Source organism: Paramisgurnus dabryanus, chromosome 22 (assembly GCF_030506205.2).
Source record: "Paramisgurnus dabryanus chromosome 22, PD_genome_1.1, whole genome shotgun sequence".
Lineage (NCBI taxonomy): Eukaryota > Metazoa > Chordata > Actinopteri > Cypriniformes > Cobitidae > Paramisgurnus > Paramisgurnus dabryanus.
The window spans coordinates 20,272,212-20,296,134 of NC_133358.1; the positions used below are offsets into that span (position 1 = coordinate 20,272,212).

The following is a 23,923-nucleotide window of genomic DNA, read 5'->3' on the forward strand; positions in this document are numbered from 1 at the left end:
TTTCTAGGCAGATATGGTTAGGAACTATACTCTCATTCTGGCATAATAATCAAGGACTTTGCTGCCGTAACATGGCTGCAGGCGCAATGATATTACGCAGTGCCCTTAAATAGTCCCCTGCTATTGAAAGTTACTAAGGGGACTATTTTCGGCTGCTGCGTAATATCATTGCGCCTCCTGCAGCCATGTTACAGCAGCAAAGTCCTTACAAAAGTGGAGTGTCCCTTTAATGAAAAAGTTTGGACCATTTAAATGTCAGGGGTTAACTGTACATTAAAAGGTACACAATAGCTCTTTAAGGTACAATAATATCCAAAAAGGTACAACATTGTATTATGTTTTGTATACTTGTTAAGGTACAAGAAGGAGCCTTAGTGTACCACCCAAGCGACAGAAAAGGTAAATTTTTAAAACTTTTTTTTAAAACAGTGTAGATCAGATTATTTATAAGTAGGGATAAAATTTGACTAGGTTGCTGTTTGGTAAAATATTGTACTGTACACTTTAAAAATGGCTGGGTTATTTTTGACCCATAATGGGTAAATATTGGACAGAACACGTGCTGGGTTCAAAATTGACCCAATGCTGGGTTATTTTAACCCAAGTGCTGGGTTATTATATCCCATGCTTGCATAACAACAACCCAGCATTGGGTCATTTTTGATCCAGCACGAGGTAATTTTTAACCCAGCACATGTTCTGTCCAATATTTACCCATTATGGGTCAAAAATAACCAATTTATATAAATAAACGCAATCAAATTTAACCTTTTATGTGATATGCTGATACATGTGGTTGGCGATGTTGTTTTATCCCAACAGTGTGTTCTGTCCAATACAACCCAGAGTGCAACTCAGAAATGTTGTACTGTAGCATTTAAAAGCACTCATGTATGTTCTAGCTAATTATGAACAAAATAAATACCTCTGTAGCAGTACTTTTAAGCATTTGGCAGACTTTTTTCTCCAAAGCGACTGAGAGTGCAGCACAAGTGATACATTTTTATCAGTACAGTATGTGTGCACTCAAAACCATGAGCTTTTGTGCTGTTAACGCAATGCTTTACCACTGAGCTATTCAGACTGTAATAAACCATATCATAAACTGTTCTCCAGACACTTGCAATGTTTCATCCTACCAGTGCTAAATAGAAACAATGCTGTCTGAACATTAATGCTTTGTGCCATTTAATCTTCTATTGCATGCATTATTAATTAACTTTACATAAAACAGACCTCATTACCAAAATGGTGTATAACTGCACCTTCTATGTTTTGCTGAAGCATTAAGGTAATACCAAAATGTTATTTATATGTTAAATATTGGTTAAACTGCATTCATAACCACTAAACTATATCTATTCATTTTAATGTTGCAAGAGCCAATAAAGCTTTTAAAGCTATTTTTCATACAAACTTCAAATCTTCAGAGTAAAAATCTAAATCCTCCACATGGGGTTTTTAAATCATTGCCAGGATGTAGCGTGGCAAAAAATTGAAAAAATATATATATCTCCTTTCATTACCATCTTATATGCATAATTTGCTTGCAAAAGAAAGAAAATATATTTTTTATCTAAAAGCAACATCAAACAATGAAGGGTTAAACTGTAAATATTTATACTGTGTTTGTGATTCATGGTATCACTGCAGGGATTCTATATCATATATGAGCAGTAATGCAAATCATAATGAATTCCTGTTGGTGGAGAACTAGTTTGGTCTATAAGAAATGTGTGTGTGTGTGTGTGCTAGGGTATCAGTAGGAGAAGCTCTTATCTTAGTCATTAGTGGGCAGTTCTGCCCCTGGTGCCACAGATCAATCACTGCGGTGTCAAAACGGATGCATGTTGTTCTCCATTTAATCCTTCACTGCACTGACGATGCGACTTCCTCCATGACGCCCCATGGTGAAACCGTTCAATAGGCATGCAGCTTGGCTAGAACTACGCGTGAAGCGCTGTTTGATGCACGTTAAGCTTGGTCGAAACGTCATCTCTAGATAGGAGACATTAGTGGGTGGTTTCCAGACACGAACTGAGCCCAGGATTTGGCAACAAAAATCTTTACATGTTTTGAATAGGGTGTTCTGGATGTTCGGTGTTAAGGATGCACGAATAAACAACATAAGCACAACAACCTTTCCAGAATAACACAAAAATTTGTATTTCGTGTAATGTGCTGTAATCACTTAGAATTATACGTTCTTTAGGGAACCCTCCGCTATACACAAACAACCAATCCAAACATTAAATAATAGCAAATGTAATTACAGTCACTCGTAAGTAGGCTTTCACTGTTCCTAAAATAGTTATATTGGATGGGACTTTGAAACACGGGGTACTATTGGCAATGGACCTCTCCAGACCAGAGCTACTGTGAGCCGAAAGCATATGATATTTCGGATGGATAGATTGCAAAAACCATTGCCTTGTAAATTTATATTCAGCGATACAGAAATAAAACAAGCAAAACATGAAAGTCATTAACTAAATAAATGGTGTATGTGATTACTATTATAAAAATATAATTGACAGTAAAATGTCTTACCTGAATAAACAAAGTAAAACAATTGCACTGGTGAGAGAAATGAGAGAAACACTGTGACCGATGGTGTAGCCGATCTTTATTGATCTATAGAAACTGTCCTGGAGAGAGAGAGAGAGAGAGAGAGAGAGAGAGAGAGAGAGAGAGAAAGATTTATAATATTTATAAAACCCAAATTTTAAACAATTGCAAAGCAAAGTCATCCCAGGTATAAACTAAAGTACATAAATGAACTCCAAATAGAGTTATATACAGCCAGTATATTTGTAGTACTTTTTTGCTTAATAAAAGTGTTAAATTTTTTCTTGCTCAAATGTGAATCACGATTTTTCCCCATGGGAAATGAGATCACGATTCTCTCACACAATTCTCATTTCAACAGAAACATTTATTGCAAGTAAAAAATGTGCTACACCGGCCTTTTTATTATAATAAAGTGCTGTACTTTCTTGCTGTAAATCTCAAAATGTAAAAAGTCTTAAGCACAGCTGAGTACCACTTAAATGTTCTGATGATTATCTAAAGAAGAAAGGGGAGAGCGGGGCACAACCTAACGCTTTTTGAAGTTTGATTCATTTTATTTTTACACAAGGAACACACACATCTCTGCTACAAATGAACATTTGAAGTTTGTTTTTATTGCTTACCATTCTTGTACAATTACACCAAACGTGACAGAAGTGCAAACGTTACAACTTACCCCATAGGTGGGGTTAATTGTAACAGGAGGGGGTTAGTTGTAACACTTGCTAAAAATTAAGTTTGCAGGCAAATATTTCAATACAATTTTTTCTATGTACTCGAAGTGGATATTGTTTATATATCTGTCTATAATAATCAGGTATCCACACTGTATTCATTCATCCAGCCCTTTTCTAACAATAGTTCAAATATAAATGGATACAAATGTCTAAATATGTAAGAGAAAGCAGCACAATTATGACAAAAATTAACCCAGTCTGTAATAACCATACTACAGTTTCAAAATCAAATTTTGAGATAATGAGCAACAAAGTCTGATTTTAGCCATTCATGTCATTATGATTTCAATCTTTGACATGACCGTATTAAATCAATTTTTAAAAATGAACAAAAATAAATTTGGCACACGATTTTTGATAAGACAGGCACATTTATTTTGTTGGCAGCCATCAATCATTCATGTGTAGCCTATTTAAAACAACGGCAAGAATAACGCTAACGTTAGCTGTTTTTATATCGTAAGTGCTGAGGGGTTAGTTGTAACACAGCGTTACAATTAACCCCACTGGGTCAAAATATTTTCAAGCCCACCAAAAAAGTTTCTAAGAGCTGCAGACATATTTCAAAACAATGCTATGTTTTAGTCAACAAGACACTGATTAATATAACAAAGCATTGGATTTGATGTCTTACACACCCAACTTAGAAACTGAAAAAACATATGATGAAAAAAATTACTTACATGCCAACAAAACACTCGTTCATCAATAACTCTCTGGAAAAACATTATACATTTCCAATAATTTGCGGGAGATCGTCTCTTGGCAGCGTGAAAAAATACCGGAAAAACAAAACGCTCAACCTTGTGCAACAATGTAAACAGTCCGTGTTACAACTTACCCCCTGTAAGTTTTTGCCCCGCCCACCCCTACTATAGACTAATGAGAAGTGTACACCAAAACGTTTAACGCGGCTGAAAAGGGGGACCAGGGGGACGCCAACAATGGGCGAATGCCAGAATTTCCTCAGCTAAGCGCTATGATACTGCTATCACTGAAATTGAAATGCTACTTCTGTTTTGTTTATCAGTTGTTGTACGATGTGCCAGATGGTTGTTGTGGTTTTTTTCCTGCCACTCCTCCACTGTGACTGGACAGCTGATTGAAAAGTGACATTCAACTCTGGGCGCTTAGCATGGCACTTCAATTGAAACAATTGAAAACATAGGTCAGGTGCAGAAAAAACACCTCGGTTTACATGCCCCTAACCCTGCATGTGAAACCGCCTACTTCCAAACAACTTTATATAGAAACTTCTGGTAAACTTCCACAAAGAATCAATAACAATAGAGTCAATTAGAGTAGTTTATTTCTGATATCAAGCAAAATAAACAAAAAAGTAGATTAGTTTAAATCATAGGTAAAGTATATCAAAACTACACTGAGCTAATATTACTGTGTTAAAATTTTTTACAATTTAATGTATACAATCTTAACTACAGATCGGCTGCCAAACCTCCCTTCACATAGCCGTCTCCCCTCATCTTTAGAAAACCAATTTGTTTTTATTTTTGACAAGGTTTTTGTTCCAGAGGTCAGTTTAGCCACTAGTCAGACCATTAAACAAAGTCCGGAAGTTAAGTTCAGTGGTTCCTTCTGATTGAATTGCGGCTCAGTTGTTGTTATGATGATGTATGCAACATGATGTATCAACATGGCGGACGTAGTACGTCTGAATTTAATTTACACTACCCATATCAAACTATAACAGGGCTCAAACTCAAATAGTAGATGAGTAGGTACTTCATCTAATTCAGTACTTACTGTCACAGTAGGTAATTTCAGACACAGGGTAATTTTTTGTATACATTAAGTACCATATTTTTATGTGAAAATAGTACATTTACTACATGTAATAAAGGGGAAGCTGGCATGGCTGCTTGAATCTTCAAAAAGTTTTACAGTTCAGTCATTATTATATTCTCTTTATGAATGATCTTCCAATAAGAAGTCTGTCTGTTGAGACCAATACATATATTTTGTGTTAGTCAATGAAAAAGCGTCAGTATTGTGTAAATAATTATAACAAAAAAATGTTAATTGGCGTAAGGTTGAGTGCCTATGACGACAGCAGACTCGATACACATTCTTCTGTGCTACAGTACATCTAAAAAAAAACCACCATGACCATTATTCAATACATTGCCTGTTGGCATATTTTATTAGATCCAGATGCCTGAAAAGGGATGATTCTTGCTCAAGGTTGTGTCTTTGTAGTAAGAATGGTTATGCTGGCTCTCCTACGCATGGCTTTGACTCACCGACATAGAACTCGGCACTGTGATGTCGCTTTGCGTTTTGCGTATTAAACAACCCCCTATATAATCTTTCACTGAGGTTAGAGTATAAAACTTCAACAAGCCAGCATGCAAAGTCAGACACTTACTGACAAGAAAATAAAAATCCCATGCCCACATATTCGCTGTAGATCTGAAGACCTGGCACACCCTGTTATCACTTTTTTATTGATGGGAACAAATGCTGGAAAAAGTTTCAGCAAAGGCCAGATCCCACTTGCTCTTAACAGGAGTAGACTCTGATCATAGATCAAGATGTTTCATTTAATATGTTAGCATCTATCAGTAAGTTTACAAATGCATGCAGAAGCTGACACTGATGTGCATTGCAAAATAAAAGAGCTATTATGTTTGTCTCATTGGTTTCCATGCCGGAACTAAAATGCAGGCAGGAAAAGGAGGCTAAGAGGTCGACTGAAAAACGGTGGTTTGTGTTTTTGGGTGAGTAATGGTCAAGTATTATATGAGATTGAACGATTGCATTCACTTTGTGTGGGCTAGAAGTCCATCATGTCACGAGTTTGTCAGTGAGAGAATTATAGTGTTTTATAAAGCCAAAAATATTAGCTTGCAACGAGCTTTAAATGTTTAATGTTCTTTGAAAGATTTTAAACACCAGTAGAGATGTCTCTACTGAAAAGACCAACTAAAACCAGCCTAAGCTCCTAGCCTGGTTTTAGCTGGTTACGTTGGTGTAGCAGCAGGCAGGTATTAGAGGGGTTTTATCAAAATATGTACCCTAATATGTTTCTATATATGAAAATACGTACCCGACCCGCACTCAAAAAAATGAACTTGGTTGGAGTCAGTTTTACTAAATAATTTCTTGTTCACTTTACTTAACAAATACAAGTAACGGCATATGATTAATTTAACTTAGTAATTTCAACAAAAGACTGTGTCTTGTCAGCTTTACTTCAAAATTATTTGTTCAGCCAATAAAACATTGTTGCGTAAAAGTAACAGATTAATAAAACCAAAACAGACTTGCATCTCATTGGCTGATGATGCGGCAGTGTATTATGGGTAAATTGTTGTTCTGGCAGAATTGTTGTACCCTCTTGCAAAAGTGTAGCACGATTAGATAGGTACCTGAGTAATAAGTGGCCAAGTATTAGTTAATTAACTTGTTCTGATATATTTTAGAACAAAACAAACCAACAAACGGTTTGAAATGTTACATTGCATTCAAATATGTTTGTGATATGTTTGATAAACTGTAATTAAATAAAGGTTGTATTGAGCAGCTGCACTCTGATTGATTGATTCGTTGTAATGGAGTTATTAAATCATTTTTTTTCATCAATTAAAGGCGGAGTCCACGATGTTTGAAAAACGCGTTGGAAAAGGAGACGGGCCGACTACCAAAACACACTTATAGCCAATAAAATCAAATCAAATGCCGGTTTGCGTATGTGTGGGGCGGGTCTATCAACAGAAGGTCCAGATTCTATTGGGGTAGGGGCGTGTTTGTTTAGGTGATTTCAAATATCAACATTGGCTTTCAAACATCATGGACTCCGCCTTTAAATGTTTCATAATAGTGACTTTACTAGGATTTCTTTAGTCCATGCAACATTTAAATTGACAATTTTACACAAACTTTTTTAGTAAATACAACTTACATTTTATTTGTTGACATTACTTAACAAAGCTATGTGGAACCCACTTGACGAAGTTTTTTTAAGTAAATCCAACTTTTTATTTTTTTGAGTGCGAGTACTCATTAAAAAGATCCATATATGTACCTTTAGGTACAGATATGTATACATTTGGTACCAATATATACCTTTTAAGATACTATTATATACTTTTTATGAAAACATTTTCTGACAGTGCAAAGTTTTTACCTATCTTAGTGATTCTGTATTGTTTACAGAAAAATGATCTCAACAATTCGTAAAATATTAGAAACATACTTGATAATCAAAACTGATTTAAATATTAGGATTAGTCTCTTCAAAAATTACCTAAACCTAATAATACTCATTTATGTTTAAGACATGCAAAAATCTGAAATGCAGGAAGATATGAAAGTAAACTTAATTCAAGATTATATTTACTAAAAAGGTTCATTCATGTATTCTTTTTTTAACGACTGTTATGTATTCTAACAAGAAAACAATCCAAAGTGATTAAAAACAATGAGTAAACTATCTGAAAAACAGTTTGGACTTACATCATCACCCGTGCCGTTAAGATTATACCCACAATTCATAGCGGTCGTTATGGGGTCCATCTCAGTCCAGCCATCAGCAGTGCAGGTCTTTGAGAGGTTACCTGTGTAAAGGACTAAAAGGTCATTAAAAGCAAAACATGTATTGTACATCAACAGACAGGTCAATCTATAGGTTGTCATTTATAACTAAAAGCAGGGATTAATCTGAGCCAGATCCTGCCAGAACAGGATTTGGGACCTCTCGGGTTTTGACTGTCTGTGTTCCGGTACCTATTTGCGTGGATCCGCCACCTCACATGGTATAAAAACAACAAAAACCAAAAAAAAAATATATATATATATTTATACCACGGGTCTGTTAAATGCTGTATTCTTATTGGCTGAGAAATGTTCCGTGGGTATGCATTAATTTATGATAACCGCACACATGACTTGTCAAATGTCTTAAGAATAGGCACCAGAGCAATGTTTGTAACCGTGGTATAAGAAGAATAGTTGACTCCGGTCCTTTGAATTATTTGAAAATAATGCACACCCGCGGTGCATTGCACCTTGGGTGTGCATTATTTTCTTATAATTCAATGGCCCGTCGTCAATTATTCCTTACATATATATATTGTGTTTTTGTTGTTTTTATACCATATGAGGTGGCGGATATATATTTACATATAAAAAGCACATTTTAAGGACATTTTACATAACTTATTTGTTTTTATTTTTGTTAAGTGGGATTCGGACATGAAAGCCATGTGTAATTACGTTGTGTATGTTGTTCTTTTGCTTATAGTAATCAGTACACAAAAGAAACATGTTTACTACACTTTTACCACACAAAAAAACCATGGTTAATATTTGTAAGGGTTAGACCACTTGTTAATAAGCAAGCGTTAAAGGGGCCATGGTACAAGACTTTTTTAAGATGCCATAAAAATCTTTGGTGTCCGGAGAGCACATATGTAAAGTTTTAGCTCAAAATACTATATAAATAGTTTATTATAGCATGTTAAAATTGCCACTTTGTAAGTGTGTGGAAAAAAGTGTCGTCTTGGGTGTGTCTTTTAAATGCAAATGAGTGGATGAAGTGCAAACACTGATCACAATGATGGTGGTTTGTTGCAATTGAAACTCAATTGTGCTGTGAATTATTTTCTCGCTCTCTCGTTTTCTTTGCACTATATGGCAGTGCTGTGGTTGGGTAGTGCAGATTAAAGGGTGGTATTATTCTAATAAGAGCTCCTTATGACATCATAAGGAGAGCCAAATTTCAACTACCTTTTTTCATGTGCATGTAGAGATTGGTTTACCAAAACTAAGTTACTGGGTTGATCTTTTTCACATTTTCTAGGTTGATAGAAACACTGGGGACCCAATCATAGCACTTAAACATGGAAAAGTCAGATTTTCAATACAGTCTCCTGAAGATGCGTATAAATGGCACGAAGTGTAAAACTCGTGCAATACATACGCCAAATTCCACTTTGGAGTGCATATGATACGCCAGTCCTTCCCATTCACTTAAACGGTGCATCTTTTTTTGTCGTTTTATTTATTGGTTTCTCAATTTTTTTCTGTTTTTTAAACCATTTTCGCTTGGGTTTAGGGTTAGATTTTAGATTTGCTTAATGAGGTTATTTAATATACAGGTTTCTCCATGTTTTTGTCCATATTTAAGCCATGGTCACTTGGAGTTGGGGTTAGAGTTTGGGTTTGGGTTAGGATGTCATTTTTATATAACAAAAAGTTGTTCTAACCCTAAACCCAAGCGAAAATGGTAAAAAATAGCAAAAAATTGAAAAACCAATAAATAAAACGACAAAAAAAGATGCACCGTTTAAGTGAATGGGAAGGACTGGCGTATCATATGCACGCCAAAGTGGAATTTGGCGTATGTATTGCACGAGTTTTAAACTTCGTGCTATTTATACGCATCTTCAGGAGACTGGGCTGGATTTTCATGCCATGGCCCCTTTAATACTATAGAAAGCTTTGTGTTTGTGAACTGGAAGTAGCCTATATACCTGTTACGAAATGAATTGATGAAATGAGTTAACAGTTAAACATTATGTTGATGTGGGCTTTTGTGTGTTGTAAAGATTAGTGTAGTACAGGGAGTATTTTAGCACATCGCAAGCTGTTTTTAGCACTGTTATGCCTGCACCTGCCTCGTCACCCCTTTGCTCTAATATGCGTTTTGCGTTCCAGCACCTTTTGATTTACAAATTAAGCACTGACTAAAAGGCAATAAACGCCAATTGCTGCACTCTAAAAAACATGGTTGGATAAGTATTGGATAGAACCAACCATTCCAACAATGAGTTAAAAAAAACCTAATAATTTTAGAGTATGGTTTTCTAAAGAGTGTGCACACGAATGCTGGGTTGTTTCAAACCATGTCTGGGTCAAATATGGACAAACCCAGCTGTTGGGTTACATCAACTTTCAGTTGATTGCTACCTAGCTCATTAACTGCACAATGTCCTCTGAACCAAACTTAAATGGCAGTAAATGATCCAATCAATACACAAAGAGCTCCTACCAAGCTACTGCGGCGAGCTTGTATTTGATTTGCATGCTTTATAGAATAGCAATCATTTTAACAATAAAAGTGTTTGTGATGCTTACAAGTAAACAATTGTTTTTGGATTAAAAGAGTTTAAAAAATGCTATATTTGGGTCTAAGAATTCAACCTGGACTCAAAATCAATAACTAGGTTTAGACAAAAAAGACAGCGATGCATTAAAGGAGTCTGTGTCTGGATATCCCGCAATGATGGCTCATTCTATGACAACAATTCTTTCATCTGCAAAATTAAATAAACATGCTGTAGACTTCAATAGGGAGGGCACGGAGAATTAAATTCATTCATAGACGAACCTATGTTACAATAGCATGTATTGACCAAAAACAAGCCAATCAATTTCACTCAGGCTTGAATTATAATGAATGTAGATGAATGATTCTCCATGTGGAGTTCTGAGGTTTATTTTTATGTGAACACTCAATAGCATGTACAAAAATAAAGAGTGACAGAGGCACACAATGGCGCCCTCAAATTGAAACACAATTGTAAAAAACAAAAAAATCCTTTCCCAGCTTGATCAAGGCACAACAAGCACAGGGAAGCAGTGACTTCCATCTTAAAATATCTACAAAGTCCAGTGCTGTATGGCCTGTTTCCAGCTGTTGGAAAGCCTTGATACTCAATAAACTTGTGAGGGCCAATTACATGAAGTTTGTCCCCCATACCCTTAACTCAAGTGGCATATCACAATATTAATTTGGATTGAATGTGAAGCTTGTAAAACAGAAGGGGATCATCAACAAGGGAAAACTTGCAAAAAGATCAGCTTGTTCTGTCCCTTGTTAAAAATAAATTGGCTGTTGTTATGTCTAGATTTGGCCCTTGACTCACCCTGGGAAGTTTAGTTAGAGCAGGGATCAGGTAAACACCATAAATCTGTACATAACGTCATCCAAAAACAAAACCATTTTACTGATCTTTCAGTCTGTTTTGCATGGTGGTTGTGACCCATCGGTGCCTGTGAAATGCAAGAAGCTAGGGATGCACCGCTACCACTTTTTTGGAATACGAGTACGAGTACGAGTACTTGCATTTCAGTACTTGCCAATACCGATACCGAGTGCTTAATAAAAAAACATGATTTAAATTTACAGGTAACAGCTTTAGTCATATAATTTAACAAAAAAACAAGGGACTAGTTTTCCAGTTTGTTGTAAACTCTGCCTCTTTGGACAACGCAAGAGGCATTAACCCCTTACATGCCGCTCAAACATAGGCATTTTTCAGACCGTGGTATCGATCCGTGGTATCGGGGGACTTTTAACGAGTACGAGTACTTTAGAAAATGTGGTATCGAGGCCGATACCCGATACCAGTATTGGTATCGGTGCATCCCTGCAAGAAGCAAATGCAAGACTTCTGTTTCTTATCCATTCAATCTATAGATGCAGCTATTATAAACATTATGTACAGGTATTAGGACTATGTATAAGGACAGTGCAATTTGTTTTTCTCATTAAGGTATTAGTTTTTTCCCTATGCATGTATACATGTTCATTGATCAGTTTGAGAATGTACTATAAAAAGTTGAAAAAAAGTAAGAAAATAGATCGATTTTAACGTGTACACGAATGTATGCACATGGTTGAAAGCATAGTTTATTTGAATCGTACGTGTACACACATTCAACGCAAAGTTTGCACGGTTACACAATTCAGGTGGTTATTTTCTATCTTTTTAATATAAGCTTTGCAAATTGTGCAACCCTTTTATTAAATTCATGAATTTAGAAATGCTGATTTCTATGTTTTGGTAAATTTCTAAACATTAATTAAAATTATAAATAAAATGTAGAAAAGAATCTTTGTATACTCTCACAAGCCAACAGCAGAGTAATGTCAATCAAAGCTTGAAGAACAGAATCAGAATAGATGACAAGAATAAACAGGATACATTTTTCCATTGCAAAACATCTTGAGAAATCTAATCACACATTTCAGACCACAATAAATCAATGCTGAATGACATTATCTAAAACAATATGAAAACTGTCATGTGTGAAATCTACTTGACTTCATGCTACCATGCAGGTTTTATTTATGTTGCTCACAACATCTAAAGCACAGGAGACTGTAAGTAATTATAACAGAGCTTATAAACCATGATATCATAGCCTAGATGTAGAGATTATATGTCATTTTATGTTAACTCTTGGTTTCAGGTTATCCCCAACCGTCTCACAATAATCACAGCACAAACATCCTCACACATTATTTCATTGGAATTGGAGAGGATTGGATTTTGTGTGGGTGTGTGTGTCTCTATAAGTAACTTAATACTTAAAAACAAAACAAAAAAGCCATGCACTCAATTCATAAATGTAAAGCTATTTACATGTTACCTTATTTGCTGAAAAAACTTGGGCTGATGCGAATTACTGAATAAACCTCCTATATCCAGACAATATTGTTCATGCAACACCAGATCCGTCCTGATCTCCACACATTCCCGCACCACCCACTGTTCTGTGCTATGGTAAGTACCTTGTTGATGTCTGTCTCTTGGTGGCTAACAACTGTGATGTATGTTGCAGGTAACAGAATTGGATATTCATCTTCTCAACGATTTTCCTTCATAATTAATGTTACTTCAGCCTACAAATGTCACTGTCAATTTAAACGTCTGTGTTAAAGGGATAGTTCGGCCAAAAACGATATTAAACCCATGATTTACTCACCCCCAAGCTGTCCGAGTTGCATATGTCCATCGTTTTTCAGACAAACACATTTTCGGATATTTTAGAAAATATTTTAGATCTTTCTGTTGATTAAATGTAATGTTACGGGGTCCAGCCATAGTCCACGACCTTAAAGTCCAAAAAACGTGCGTCCATCCTTCACAAATTAAATCCAAACGGCTCCAGGATGATAAACAAAGGTCTTCTGAGGGTAATCCGTGCGGTGTTGTTGTAGAAATATCCATATTTAAAACTTTATTAACGAAAATAAATACCTTCCGGTAGCGCCGCCGTCTTAGTCACGTCCGCATTCAGGATGAGTGCTTACGCAGCGTATGGAGGTTTCTCTGCTGCTGCTCTGTGCCCCCGCCCTCCGAATTTGTCATACGTCACTAAGAAAAGTGCGTACACTACGCTAATACTCTCTCCTGAGTCTAAGATGGCGGCGCTACCGGAAGGTAGTTAATTACGTAAATAAAATTTTAAATATGGATATTTCTACAACAACACCGCACGGATTACCCTCAGAAGACCTTTGTTTATCATCCTGGAGCCGTTTGGATTTAATTTGTGAAGGATGGACGCACTTTTTTTGGACTTGAAGGTCGTGGTGTCACGGTGATCCGTGTCATGTTTTGTTTGTCTCTCCGATTACGTCACCTGGACATTCACGGACTGATTCATCACACCTGTTCCCTGTTAAGTGTTGTGTATTTATACTGCTGTCTGTTTCTCACCTGTCGCCGGATCATTGTCATTGTCATTACTACCCTGTCTGTTCCCCGTGTCACATTTTGGATGTTCCTGTGTTGCTATTTTACTCCTCGTGTTTTGTTTCTGTTCATTTTATATTAAATGTTATTTTATTTCATGGTGAACCCTGCACTTGCGTCCTGATTCCTGTTCCCAGTCATGACAGAATGATCCGGCCAGACTGGACGCAGCGGGTTCACGGAGGGCGGCTCCCCCAGGAGTTTCGTCGAGGGGGAGTAGTGACATCGGGGTTCATTCCCCATCAGCCCCGATGTCTCTTGGGGACCACCGTGAGCGATCGCTCGCTCCTGCGAGCATGCGGGAGGAGGATCGGCCCAGGCGGTCCCCCAACGGTTGAGTCGTCGTCGACGGTCCCTCGGAGGACCACCATCCTGCTCGCAGGGGGATCCGGAACGGACCACGCCCGATCATTTCCCCGGGGTGGCTACCGTGAGAGGGTCTCCGTTTCCGCGAGGGGATGGGAGATGACTTCCGGGGGCAGCTGATCGTCGGCGATTCCCAGGAGGGGGGTAATTCGTCTGCCTCGGTTCTCGGAGCGATCGCTCCGGTTCTCCTGGCGCAGTCCGGCCTACCGTTCCTGTTGGTCTCATCCCGGCGGCTGCCGGCTTCGCCAGGGTCCCCAAGCCCTCCACCCCTCCCTTGGACTCTTGCTACCAGACTTTTGTGTTTGTTTTGTTTAGGTGAGTGTCTGGTAGCCACTCTTAGAGGGAGGGGTCATGTCACGGTGATCCGTGTCATGTTTTGTTTGTCTCTCCGATTACGTCACCTGGACATTCACGGACTGATTCATCACACCTGTTCCCTGTTAAGTGTTGTGTATTTATACTGCTGTCTGTTTCTCACCTGTCGCCGGATCATTGTCATTGTCATTACTACCCTGTCTGTTCCCCGTGTCACATTTTGGATGTTCCTGTGTTGCTGTTTTACTCCTCGTGTTTTGTTTCTGTTCATTTTATATTAAATGTTATTTTATTTCATGGTGAACCCTGCACTTGCTGTCACGGTTCGATCCGTGTCATGTTTTGTGTTTGTCTCTGATCCTTGTCACCTGGACTTTCATTGACTGATTACATTAACTCATTACACCTGTTCCTTGTTTGATTGTCTGTGTATTTATACCCTTGTTTTCTGTCATTCACTCACCGGTTCATCGTCGCCTGTTACCTGTTGTGCTATGTTTTGTTCCAGTTTTACCTGCCTGTTGGTTTGCGCGTGTTTTGTTTGATGTTATTTATTTGAATAAATGTAATTTTATCCGTAACCTGCATCTGCATCCTCCTTCGTGTTCCACGCCTTTCGTCCCGAATCCTGACAGATGAACCGGTCATACATGGATGCAGCGGGTTACGCAACGGTGGGGACAAGGTCAGTTCCCGTGACGGTTGAACCTTCTACGTCGGTTCCTGTAGCGGTCGAGCCTTCTGGGTGGATTCCTGTGTTGGTTGAGTCTTCCGAGTCGGCTCCTGTAATGGTAGAATCTTCTACGTCGGTTCCTGTTATGGTCGAACCTTCCAAGTCAGTTCTTCTAATAGTTGAACCTCCTGGGTCGATTCCTGTGATGGTTGAATCTTCAGTTCCCGCGATGGTCGAATCTTCTAAGCCGGTTCCCTCGGTGGTTGAACTCTCTGCCTGGCCCAAGATGGCCGAAGAAGAGCGCTGTTTGGTCCAGTGATGGTCCGTTGTGGATGGACCCGCCCTGAACTTCTGCTCTGCCGGTTCCGCCTGGGCTTCTGAGCCCTCCGTCCCTCCCCCAGATCCGCCCACCTGGACTTGTGTTTTTGTGTCGTGGTGGAGTGTCTGGGAGCCACTCCTTATGGGGGGGCTTATGTCACGGTTCGATCCGTGTCATGTTTTGTGTTTGTCTCTGATCCTTGTCACCTGGACTTTCATTGACTGATTACATTAACTCATTACACCTGTTCCTTGTTTGATTGTCTGTGTATTTATACCCTTGTTTTCTGTCATTCACTCACCGGTTCATCGTCGCCTGTTACCTGTTGTGCTATGTTTTGTTCCAGTTTTACCTGCCTGTTGGTTTGCGCGTGTTTTGTTTGATGTTATTTATTTGAATAAATGTAATTTTATCCGTAACCTGCATCTGCATCCTCCTTCGTGTTCCACGCCTTTCGTCCCGAATCCTGACACTTGCGTCCTGATTCCTGTTCCCAGTCATGACACGTGGACTATGGCTGGACCCCGTAACGTTACATTTTTTCAACTGAAAGATCTAAAATATTTTCTTAAATATCCGAAAATGTGTTTGTCTGAAAAACGATGGACATATGCAACTTGGACAGCTTGGGGGTGAGTAAATCATGGGTTTAATATCGTTTTTGGCCGAACTATCCCTTTAAGTGAAGGCTCTGTATCGTCCTATCAGACTGGTAGCTTGTGATCACTAATATTCAATAAAGCAATAAGCCCCAAGAAGCAGTGGGTTACCAGTGCATTTTATAACAGCTAAGGGGCGTTGTTAGGCCCCCTTAGCTGTTATAAAATGCACTGTAACCCCACTGCTTCGCGGGACTTATTGCTTTCATAAAACGGTTACTTCATATACATAGCAGGATTTCATAAAATAAAACACAAATAAGTTGTAATTACATTAGTACAAATATTAGTCTTCCGCCAAACAAAGTAGTTCCTCAGAATCAAGTGTGGCTGCAACAGAGCGCAGTTCACAACCAACACAGACGCAGCAAAGACACAATGAAAATATGATTTAAGACTGTGGTGTTTATTTTATAAATCAACATTCATCTAATTTAATTTATACATTAGCGTTTATATCGTGCAACTGTTGAAGTGATGATCAAATATGCTTGGAAGCATGCTTAAACTCTTTCCCCGTCAGCTTTTTTTTTAAGTTGCCACCCAGTTTTAGTTTAATGCCTTACAGAAAATTTTCTTCTTTAAATAAACATAAAATATCAAATGAAAGAACAGACCAGCATCCGCTTTCAAACAACAACAAAAAACCCCGTTTCATCCTACCTTCATTTGTTCTCTTATCAGTTATCACCTCTCAAATTTTCAGCTAAAAGCATTGATAATTCCATTTTTGTGAAGAACTTTTGTAAGAGATCAGATTCAGAGCCATCAAAACTTACACGTCACGCTAAATCCACCACATTGCTGTTGTGTTGTGTCGAGTGAATGTGATAAGTTGCGTAAGATTGCCATCTAGTGGATAATAGCGGAAATATCAATTTAAGACAAAAACAACTCAGAGAACGTTTTCTCTTTATTGACGAAATGACTTAACAATATTTACTGTCATTTATCTGGATATCGCCATTAATTGTGCAATTGTATACAAATAAAAAATATGATTAAAGACTGTGGTGTTTATTTTTATAAATCAGTACGCAGCAACAGTGGCGCAGTGATACTTATGTAAAGCGGTCTGAACCGTGGGGTTACCGGGGTATTTTATCACAGCTTGGAACGCGTTTCAACCAATCAGAATGAAGAACCAGAACGAGCCGTTTTATAATAGTCCATATAAACACCTAACAGTATGAAAGACCAGCTGAGGAGAATAAAAAGGCATAATTCCTGACTTTTAATCTATAAACCCTCTTAAATCCAGGTGATTAATAAAAAAATCACATCTTATAATGGAAATACAGTTTGAATCATCAAATTAGTGTCCTTCAGTGTTTAACTGAGACACATATTCTGCATACTACAAACATCATTGTAAATCCCTTTTTACAAATCCTCATTGTAAATCCAAGCACCCAAGCATTTAAAGGTGCTCTGTGTAACTTTTAGAAGGAACTCTTGACATAAATCATACAATATAGCTCTTATTTTTTATCCGCGTAAAAATCGCCACAATTTATTTTGTGCCACCATACTTACTCGTGTAACTCTTCATGTAACAGTCTTTAAATAGGGAAAACATAAAAGTGTTTGGTGGCTTCTAAATTCATCCCTGTTTGGATCCTAAGGAATGAATGGGGCTAGGCTAAATGCTAACACATTCACGACGCACTGTACAAAGATTAAGTGCACGCATTGAATAAAGATAGGTATGTATCAGTTAGTCTAAGCTGAGGTAAGAACATAGTAAAATATTGAAAAACGGTGTTGTTTTCCTTTAAGATTTTGATATATGAATATTCTCTACTTTACAAATATTTATCTTAGAACAGAGTAACAATTTGGAGCAGAATCTTTTATGCCATACATGATTTGGTTTTAATTTCTTTTAACAATCAAAATAAACTTAATAATTAAGTATTTAATATTTTTACAACCAAAACTGTCATACAATGTTTTAATCTTTCTGTTTAAAGAAAAGGAGGTTTGTTTTTCTTACATTAGGAAATGAGGTTTAAAGGTTTCTACTGTAAGCATGCAGATGGCCTTTCAGTATGATTGTCTAATTTGTATTCACTCCACACTTTTGCAAACAATTTAGATGGCAGTCTGTCATACACTAATGTTCATAGCTATTGTGATAAAACTCCCAGCTCTGGCAAGAAGCCATGACAATCGTCTTATCGCCAACGTTATTTAACCAAGAGCTTTATGAAAAATTTGATTTGTATACAAGCATAACAGTAACTTGATGCTCCTCATATAAAATTCTCTAAAACTGTCATAATGTGATAACACAGTCCTGCATTGTCCTTGACTACAACAAACATCTACAAATAAGTTGTGTAAATTGCATACTAAAACCGCACCTACCAGACCAACGTCACTATAGTTTAGAAACCATTTGTCTTTAAACTTTGAAGAAAAGCTTTTTTATCTAATTAGATGATTGAAATTTGTTTTTTGGCTGATTTACTGGCATTGAACCTTAGCAATTATAAAAAAACTGTCCTTCAGACACCTGCATAGGATGAGTCATCAATGCAGTTTCTTAGAAAAGAGAGACTATACAGCACATTTTAAATGCGAATTAGATAAAAGTTAATTTGATCAAACTTTAGGAGTAAACTAGAATATTGATTTGCTTCAAGCAAAAAAAAAAAACATAAAGCTCAAGACGTTTTTATGAAATAAAGGTTTGATGGAGGAACTTTGCACAATTTCTAGCAGAAAATGAATCGCCAATGTGTGTGCAGAAACATCCTGTTATTATATGAATCCATCTATTCTTCTTTGTGTAATCTCATTTAAAGGGATAGTTCACCTTAAAATGAAAATTCTGTCATCATTTACTCATCCTCATGTTGTTCTAAACCTGTATAAATTTCTTTTTTCTGATTAAAATTTCTTTGCATTTAAAGAATAATGCATCTGTTATGCATTTTGAGCTGAAACTTTACAGACTCATCTGGGGATACCAGAGACTATTTTTATTTTGCTGAAAACACCTAGGTTAGGGGCCCCTTTAAGTTATTTCAACTTTATTTTTATAATTTAACACAACTACTCACTAGTCAAGAAAGTTAAAATTGATTGAAATTTCAAGTTGATTAAATAAGAAAATTTAAGGGCAAAAAGGAATTTTTACAATATTTTATGACAATGTGCGAAAACATAATAGCGGCCTCCACCACTTAAAATGAGTATTAGATACAGTATTGGGATTTTTGATGTATTGAAAACATTTAATGTGTTTCTATTAAGAAGGCAAAAATAAAGTATTAAAAAAAATTATTACAGATATTACCACTCCCATTGGTGCTTTCACGCTTATTTGCCCTTTTTAGTTAAAGGTAGGGTAACAGATTTGATCCTGAAACATTTTTAGTTATGCTGGTTTAAAGTCTCCTCACATTCTGATAGCAATCACTGTGTTAAGTTGTTTAAATGTATTTGTAAAAATGTATGTCATCTGTGAAAGGCGTAGGACCAAAAAATGTTCAACAAATCATAGATTTCGGTCCGAACGGACGTTTCCTTTTTTGTCCCTCATACGTAAGCGTAATTTGAATTTCCACCGCGCAGCGAGTCCACGCAGACACCATACGTCATCGGCGCGTTCACGTGCGCTCTGTCTGTAAACAGCGAGAACACCAAACTTTTCTGCTGAATTGACAACCTACACAGGAGCAACAAAACTAAATGCATCTTTTATAACAACAACAGCAAAAACTGCCTGGATCAGCAAGAGCAAAAACCCAAATTAACATCTGTAACTTTACTGCTTTACCACGAGATGCAAACAGCTACAGGAGGCAAAGGGTCTGAAAGGGTCGTTGCACTGTTTATTTTGGTAAGGTAGGTACGCGATATGTTTGTATTGAGATGGATTCAGATATTCTACTTTGATGAAACATTGTGTTGCTTATGAAATTTGTGTTCGTTTACGGATTAGCATAACGATATAGTTACTACGTCTACACAACCGAACGTGTGCTTAAACTAATTCTGATGTAAACCAGTTGTTTATGTTGGTTATTTTGGAAGTGTTATTCACTTTGTACTGCAAAGTTTTCTCACTGGTGAATGAGACATGAGACGTGACCGACCGTCTGATCTGTGCATGTTCGTGTGTTTGGAAAGAGGCGTGACTTTGGATGGCGATTTGACTTGAGGGTGGGATCGGGATTTCATTGCTAGGCGGCTACCATTAGCATTTCTCAAAATGTGTTACCCTACCTTTAATCTGTCCTCAAGTCAAGAAAAATGAAACAGAAAGTGGTGCACCATGTAGAAATATTACAAAGTGCTGTGATGTATTTGAAACATCTGCAGTGGCAGTGGGTGTGGTTATAACTTGTTATGCTGTTAAGTGTGATTAACCGTATGTGTAGTGTGTTTGGTTTGTAGTCTTTTGTGCAGCAAAATAAGTGATGGGAGACCGGGTGGGAGCTTGGTGGGCTGCCAGACTTTTAATACATGAGTAGTTAAATTATCAGATAAAGAAGTGTGATCTAATGTCTGTGCACACAACCCCTGACGGCCCTGAATCGATGAGTCTGATTTGTCTCCTGATGGATTGCCTGTTCTTTCCACATTAAGCACAGATGCTTTGCAGTCAATATGCTTGTAAAATGTAAACCTCATTCACCAATACTGCATGTATATACGTTATAATATAAATCATCTAAAAATATACTTAAATGGTCTTTGACCAGTGAAGTATGAAATAACTAAATTCTTTCCTTACGAAGTATGTCATGCTATAAAAACAAATCTGCTATAAATACCATCTGAAATCATTTGCGCCAGAGGAAAATCAATTTCATGTGTTTGTAAATTAAAGCCTCATTTAAGAGTCTACCAAGCAGACCAATTTGCTCTGAGTAGTCTACTATCAATGTACATGTTATTTTTAGATTAGCTATTTAACAACTTAAAACTAAATATTTCTAAACTTGATTATTTATAATGAACATAAACTTCAAGCATTTTAATGGTGTATTGATGCATCACAAGTATAGCAGCTGTGACTAAGGCAAAATGTTAACTTTCATTCAAATGCAAATGACCTTTGGACAGAGTGTGCATGCAAGAGCGTGCAAAAGGTTTAGCTTGTGAATTGTTTGTCGATTTAAGTTTAGGGAACCTGTGACTTCACATAGCAAAATAATCCAAATCTCAACAGGGTATCTAAATGTCAGGAGCTCAATACAAGCAACACAAATCTCAAAGCTGCTTCTGAAGATGGTATATATTGATTTTTTTATCATTTCGTATTGTAGTATATATTAAAACAGGGATCCCAGTGCATCACATCCTTTACCCTTATTTGTTGCGGCATTTAAAATCATTTTCATGCTCAAAGCCTCGTATGACCACATATGTAATTCCTGAAGTCCATTAGAGGTTTTGGATGAGGATTTCAACTTACCCTCATGGTGATCAGAGAAGTGTCTGAAGTAATTTGGACACGGGATCACCACATGTTCTCCAACTCTGGCTGATGGCCAGCAGGCTATGATATCCCACATTCCTTTGCAGCCTGTAAAAAAAAACAAATGCTTACATTGTCATATGTATCTCGGATGGCTTGACGGTGAGTAAATCATGTGGTAAATTTCATTATTCTGTGAACTGTCCCTTTAATGCAACGTAATCTCCCAGCAAGCAATTTCACCATTATAGACCCAATATAGTCCAGCTGTGCCTACCCACTTCTAGCCAAAATAAACTTGAATTTGGTTACATGTTGTTTTTGCCAAAATAACTTGCGAGATTCTATCAAGTAAGCAAAGTCAAAAGTGATTGTTTGGTTTTATTTATTTATTTCATTTCTTTTTGGGCTATAATTAGATGTCTGTTATATTTTTAAAGACAGCCCATAATTACCTTGTTTTAGCCTAGATGTCTGGGCGGCTGAGTTTGAATGGCTATTAGACTTTTAAAAATGCTAAATTGCTTGCTGGGCTTCATTTTAGTCGTGCAGAAGCATAAAAAGCAATTATGTCCTGAGTGTAAATACCAATAATATCAATTTTGTTTTGAGCCCAGCCTCTTGTTGGACCACTTTAAATAATTGCCTTTAAAAAACTTTTATCTCTGTATTCATCCTGCAACAAAATTACTACTGTGGGGGTAACCGTCCAAGTGCGTCTGATATGTTTTCTTGTAAATAAGCATTTTTTTGATCAGACTCTTAAATGTATTCTGCCAACAAACCTGTTTTCTAAATGGTTTGAGGGCAGGATTAAGCGGATTTGTGGTGAAAGTATTTGATAAGCGTATAATTTGTGGCGAGAGCATTCGGTAAATTTTGACGCATTTAGCGGCTTTTGCATCTGAGCTCCTCAATTCTTAAAAAGATTCTTTTTTGCCATTCTTTCATTAAAAGATATATAGCCCGGCTTACAAACAGGGAGAGAGCTATTTCATTAAATACCAACAACCAGCCCCGCCGCTCCCATAACGCGCATCACGCGCTCTGCGTAGGGCATCAGGTGCTGAGGGGGCACCAAAAATAGCCTAATGAAAAAAATATATATAAAATGCTGATATTATTTCATTAGCCTATAGAAATATTATTTGGCACTTTTTATCCATGTAAATGTAACAAAAAAGGGGGAACGAGATAATTTAATTGCTCTAGTCTAGAAAGTATGCCCCAATTTGATGGTCCGTGCCAGTTGATCGCGCGGGCGCCTGACGAGGTTTGACAGAGGCCGTTTCTCAATCCGAAGGCTGCAGCCTCCAGAGGTCGCATTTCTAGGCTGCATACGTCATCAAAACTTTCTTATTTCATAATATTAACCATTATAAAGTTGACTATTATTCTTAGTTAATCGTAAATTGTTGTAATATGCTTATGACTTGCTAATGTAATGTTCAGTTAACTGAAATAAACCAGGCTTGATGACGTACGCAGCCTGCATATGCGACCTCGCGCAGGCTGCATCCTTCGGATTGAGAAACGGGCAGACAGTAAGCAATTTTTGGAAATGGCCCCGAAAAGACAGCAGGAGTCAGGATCGGAAAAAAGAAGAAACTGCAGGATGATGCCTGTGCATCACTTGCAGGTAAGTCCATCATGTTTAATCATTCACTCCTAAATAATGGAAATACGCATGGGCTGCAGCTGCTGCTAATCGTAATGTGCCTCGAACTTGCAGTGCTGACATTAATGTTAGCAAACGTCTCAGGTTACGTATGTAACCCTGGTTCCCTGAGAAGGGAACGAGACGCTGCGTCGCCATAGCAACGCTTTGGGGAACGCCTCGGCGTGACTAATCTGAAGCACGTGTAAAACATAATCAATAATTTGATGATTGGATACTGACCGTGATGCCGTGCGGACCAGGGGTATAAGGAGGCATCCCACACAAACACACTCGCTTCCAAGTGCCGAAGCAAGTGCCTGCAGGGATGCAGGGAGTATGGCATGGAGACGCAGCGTCTCGTTCCCTTCTCAGGGAACCAGGGTTACATACGTAACCTGAGACGTTCCCTTTCGAGGAACTCGAGCTGCGTCGCCATAGCAACGCTTTGGGGAACGAGATGCCCACGCTTCCATACTACCAAATGCCTGTAGCGTGTATAACTGAACACAGTCAAGGCAAAGAACCTGGGACCCTAAAGAGGGGTCTAGGTCTAAATTATAAATCTGACGAAGGTGAGCGATGAAAATCAACCGGCCGCATCACATACGTCCTGGAGCGAAACGCCTGACCCTAAGGCCTTAGGGGCAGCCATACCCCGAGTAGAGTGGGCACTCACAGCGA

General features: G+C 37.8%; 1 protein-coding gene across 2 annotated transcripts in view; it reads right to left on the reverse strand.

Annotated features, from left to right (window-relative positions):
* Positions 1 to 23,923, reverse strand: part of vipr1b (vasoactive intestinal peptide receptor 1b) — a 75,228-nt gene that overhangs the window by 23,062 nt on the left and 28,243 nt on the right. For both annotated transcript variants that reach the window (XM_065258141.2, XM_065258140.2), the window contains 3 exons: positions 21,580 to 21,690; positions 7,785 to 7,885; positions 2,551 to 2,648 (listed from right to left, as the gene is read on the reverse strand). In XM_065258141.2, the coding sequence (XP_065114213.1) occupies positions 2,551 to 2,648; positions 7,785 to 7,885; positions 21,580 to 21,679 (299 nt within the window). In that variant the 5' untranslated portion in view covers positions 21,680 to 21,690. The remainder of the gene's footprint in view (positions 1 to 2,550; positions 2,649 to 7,784; positions 7,886 to 21,579; positions 21,691 to 23,923) is intronic.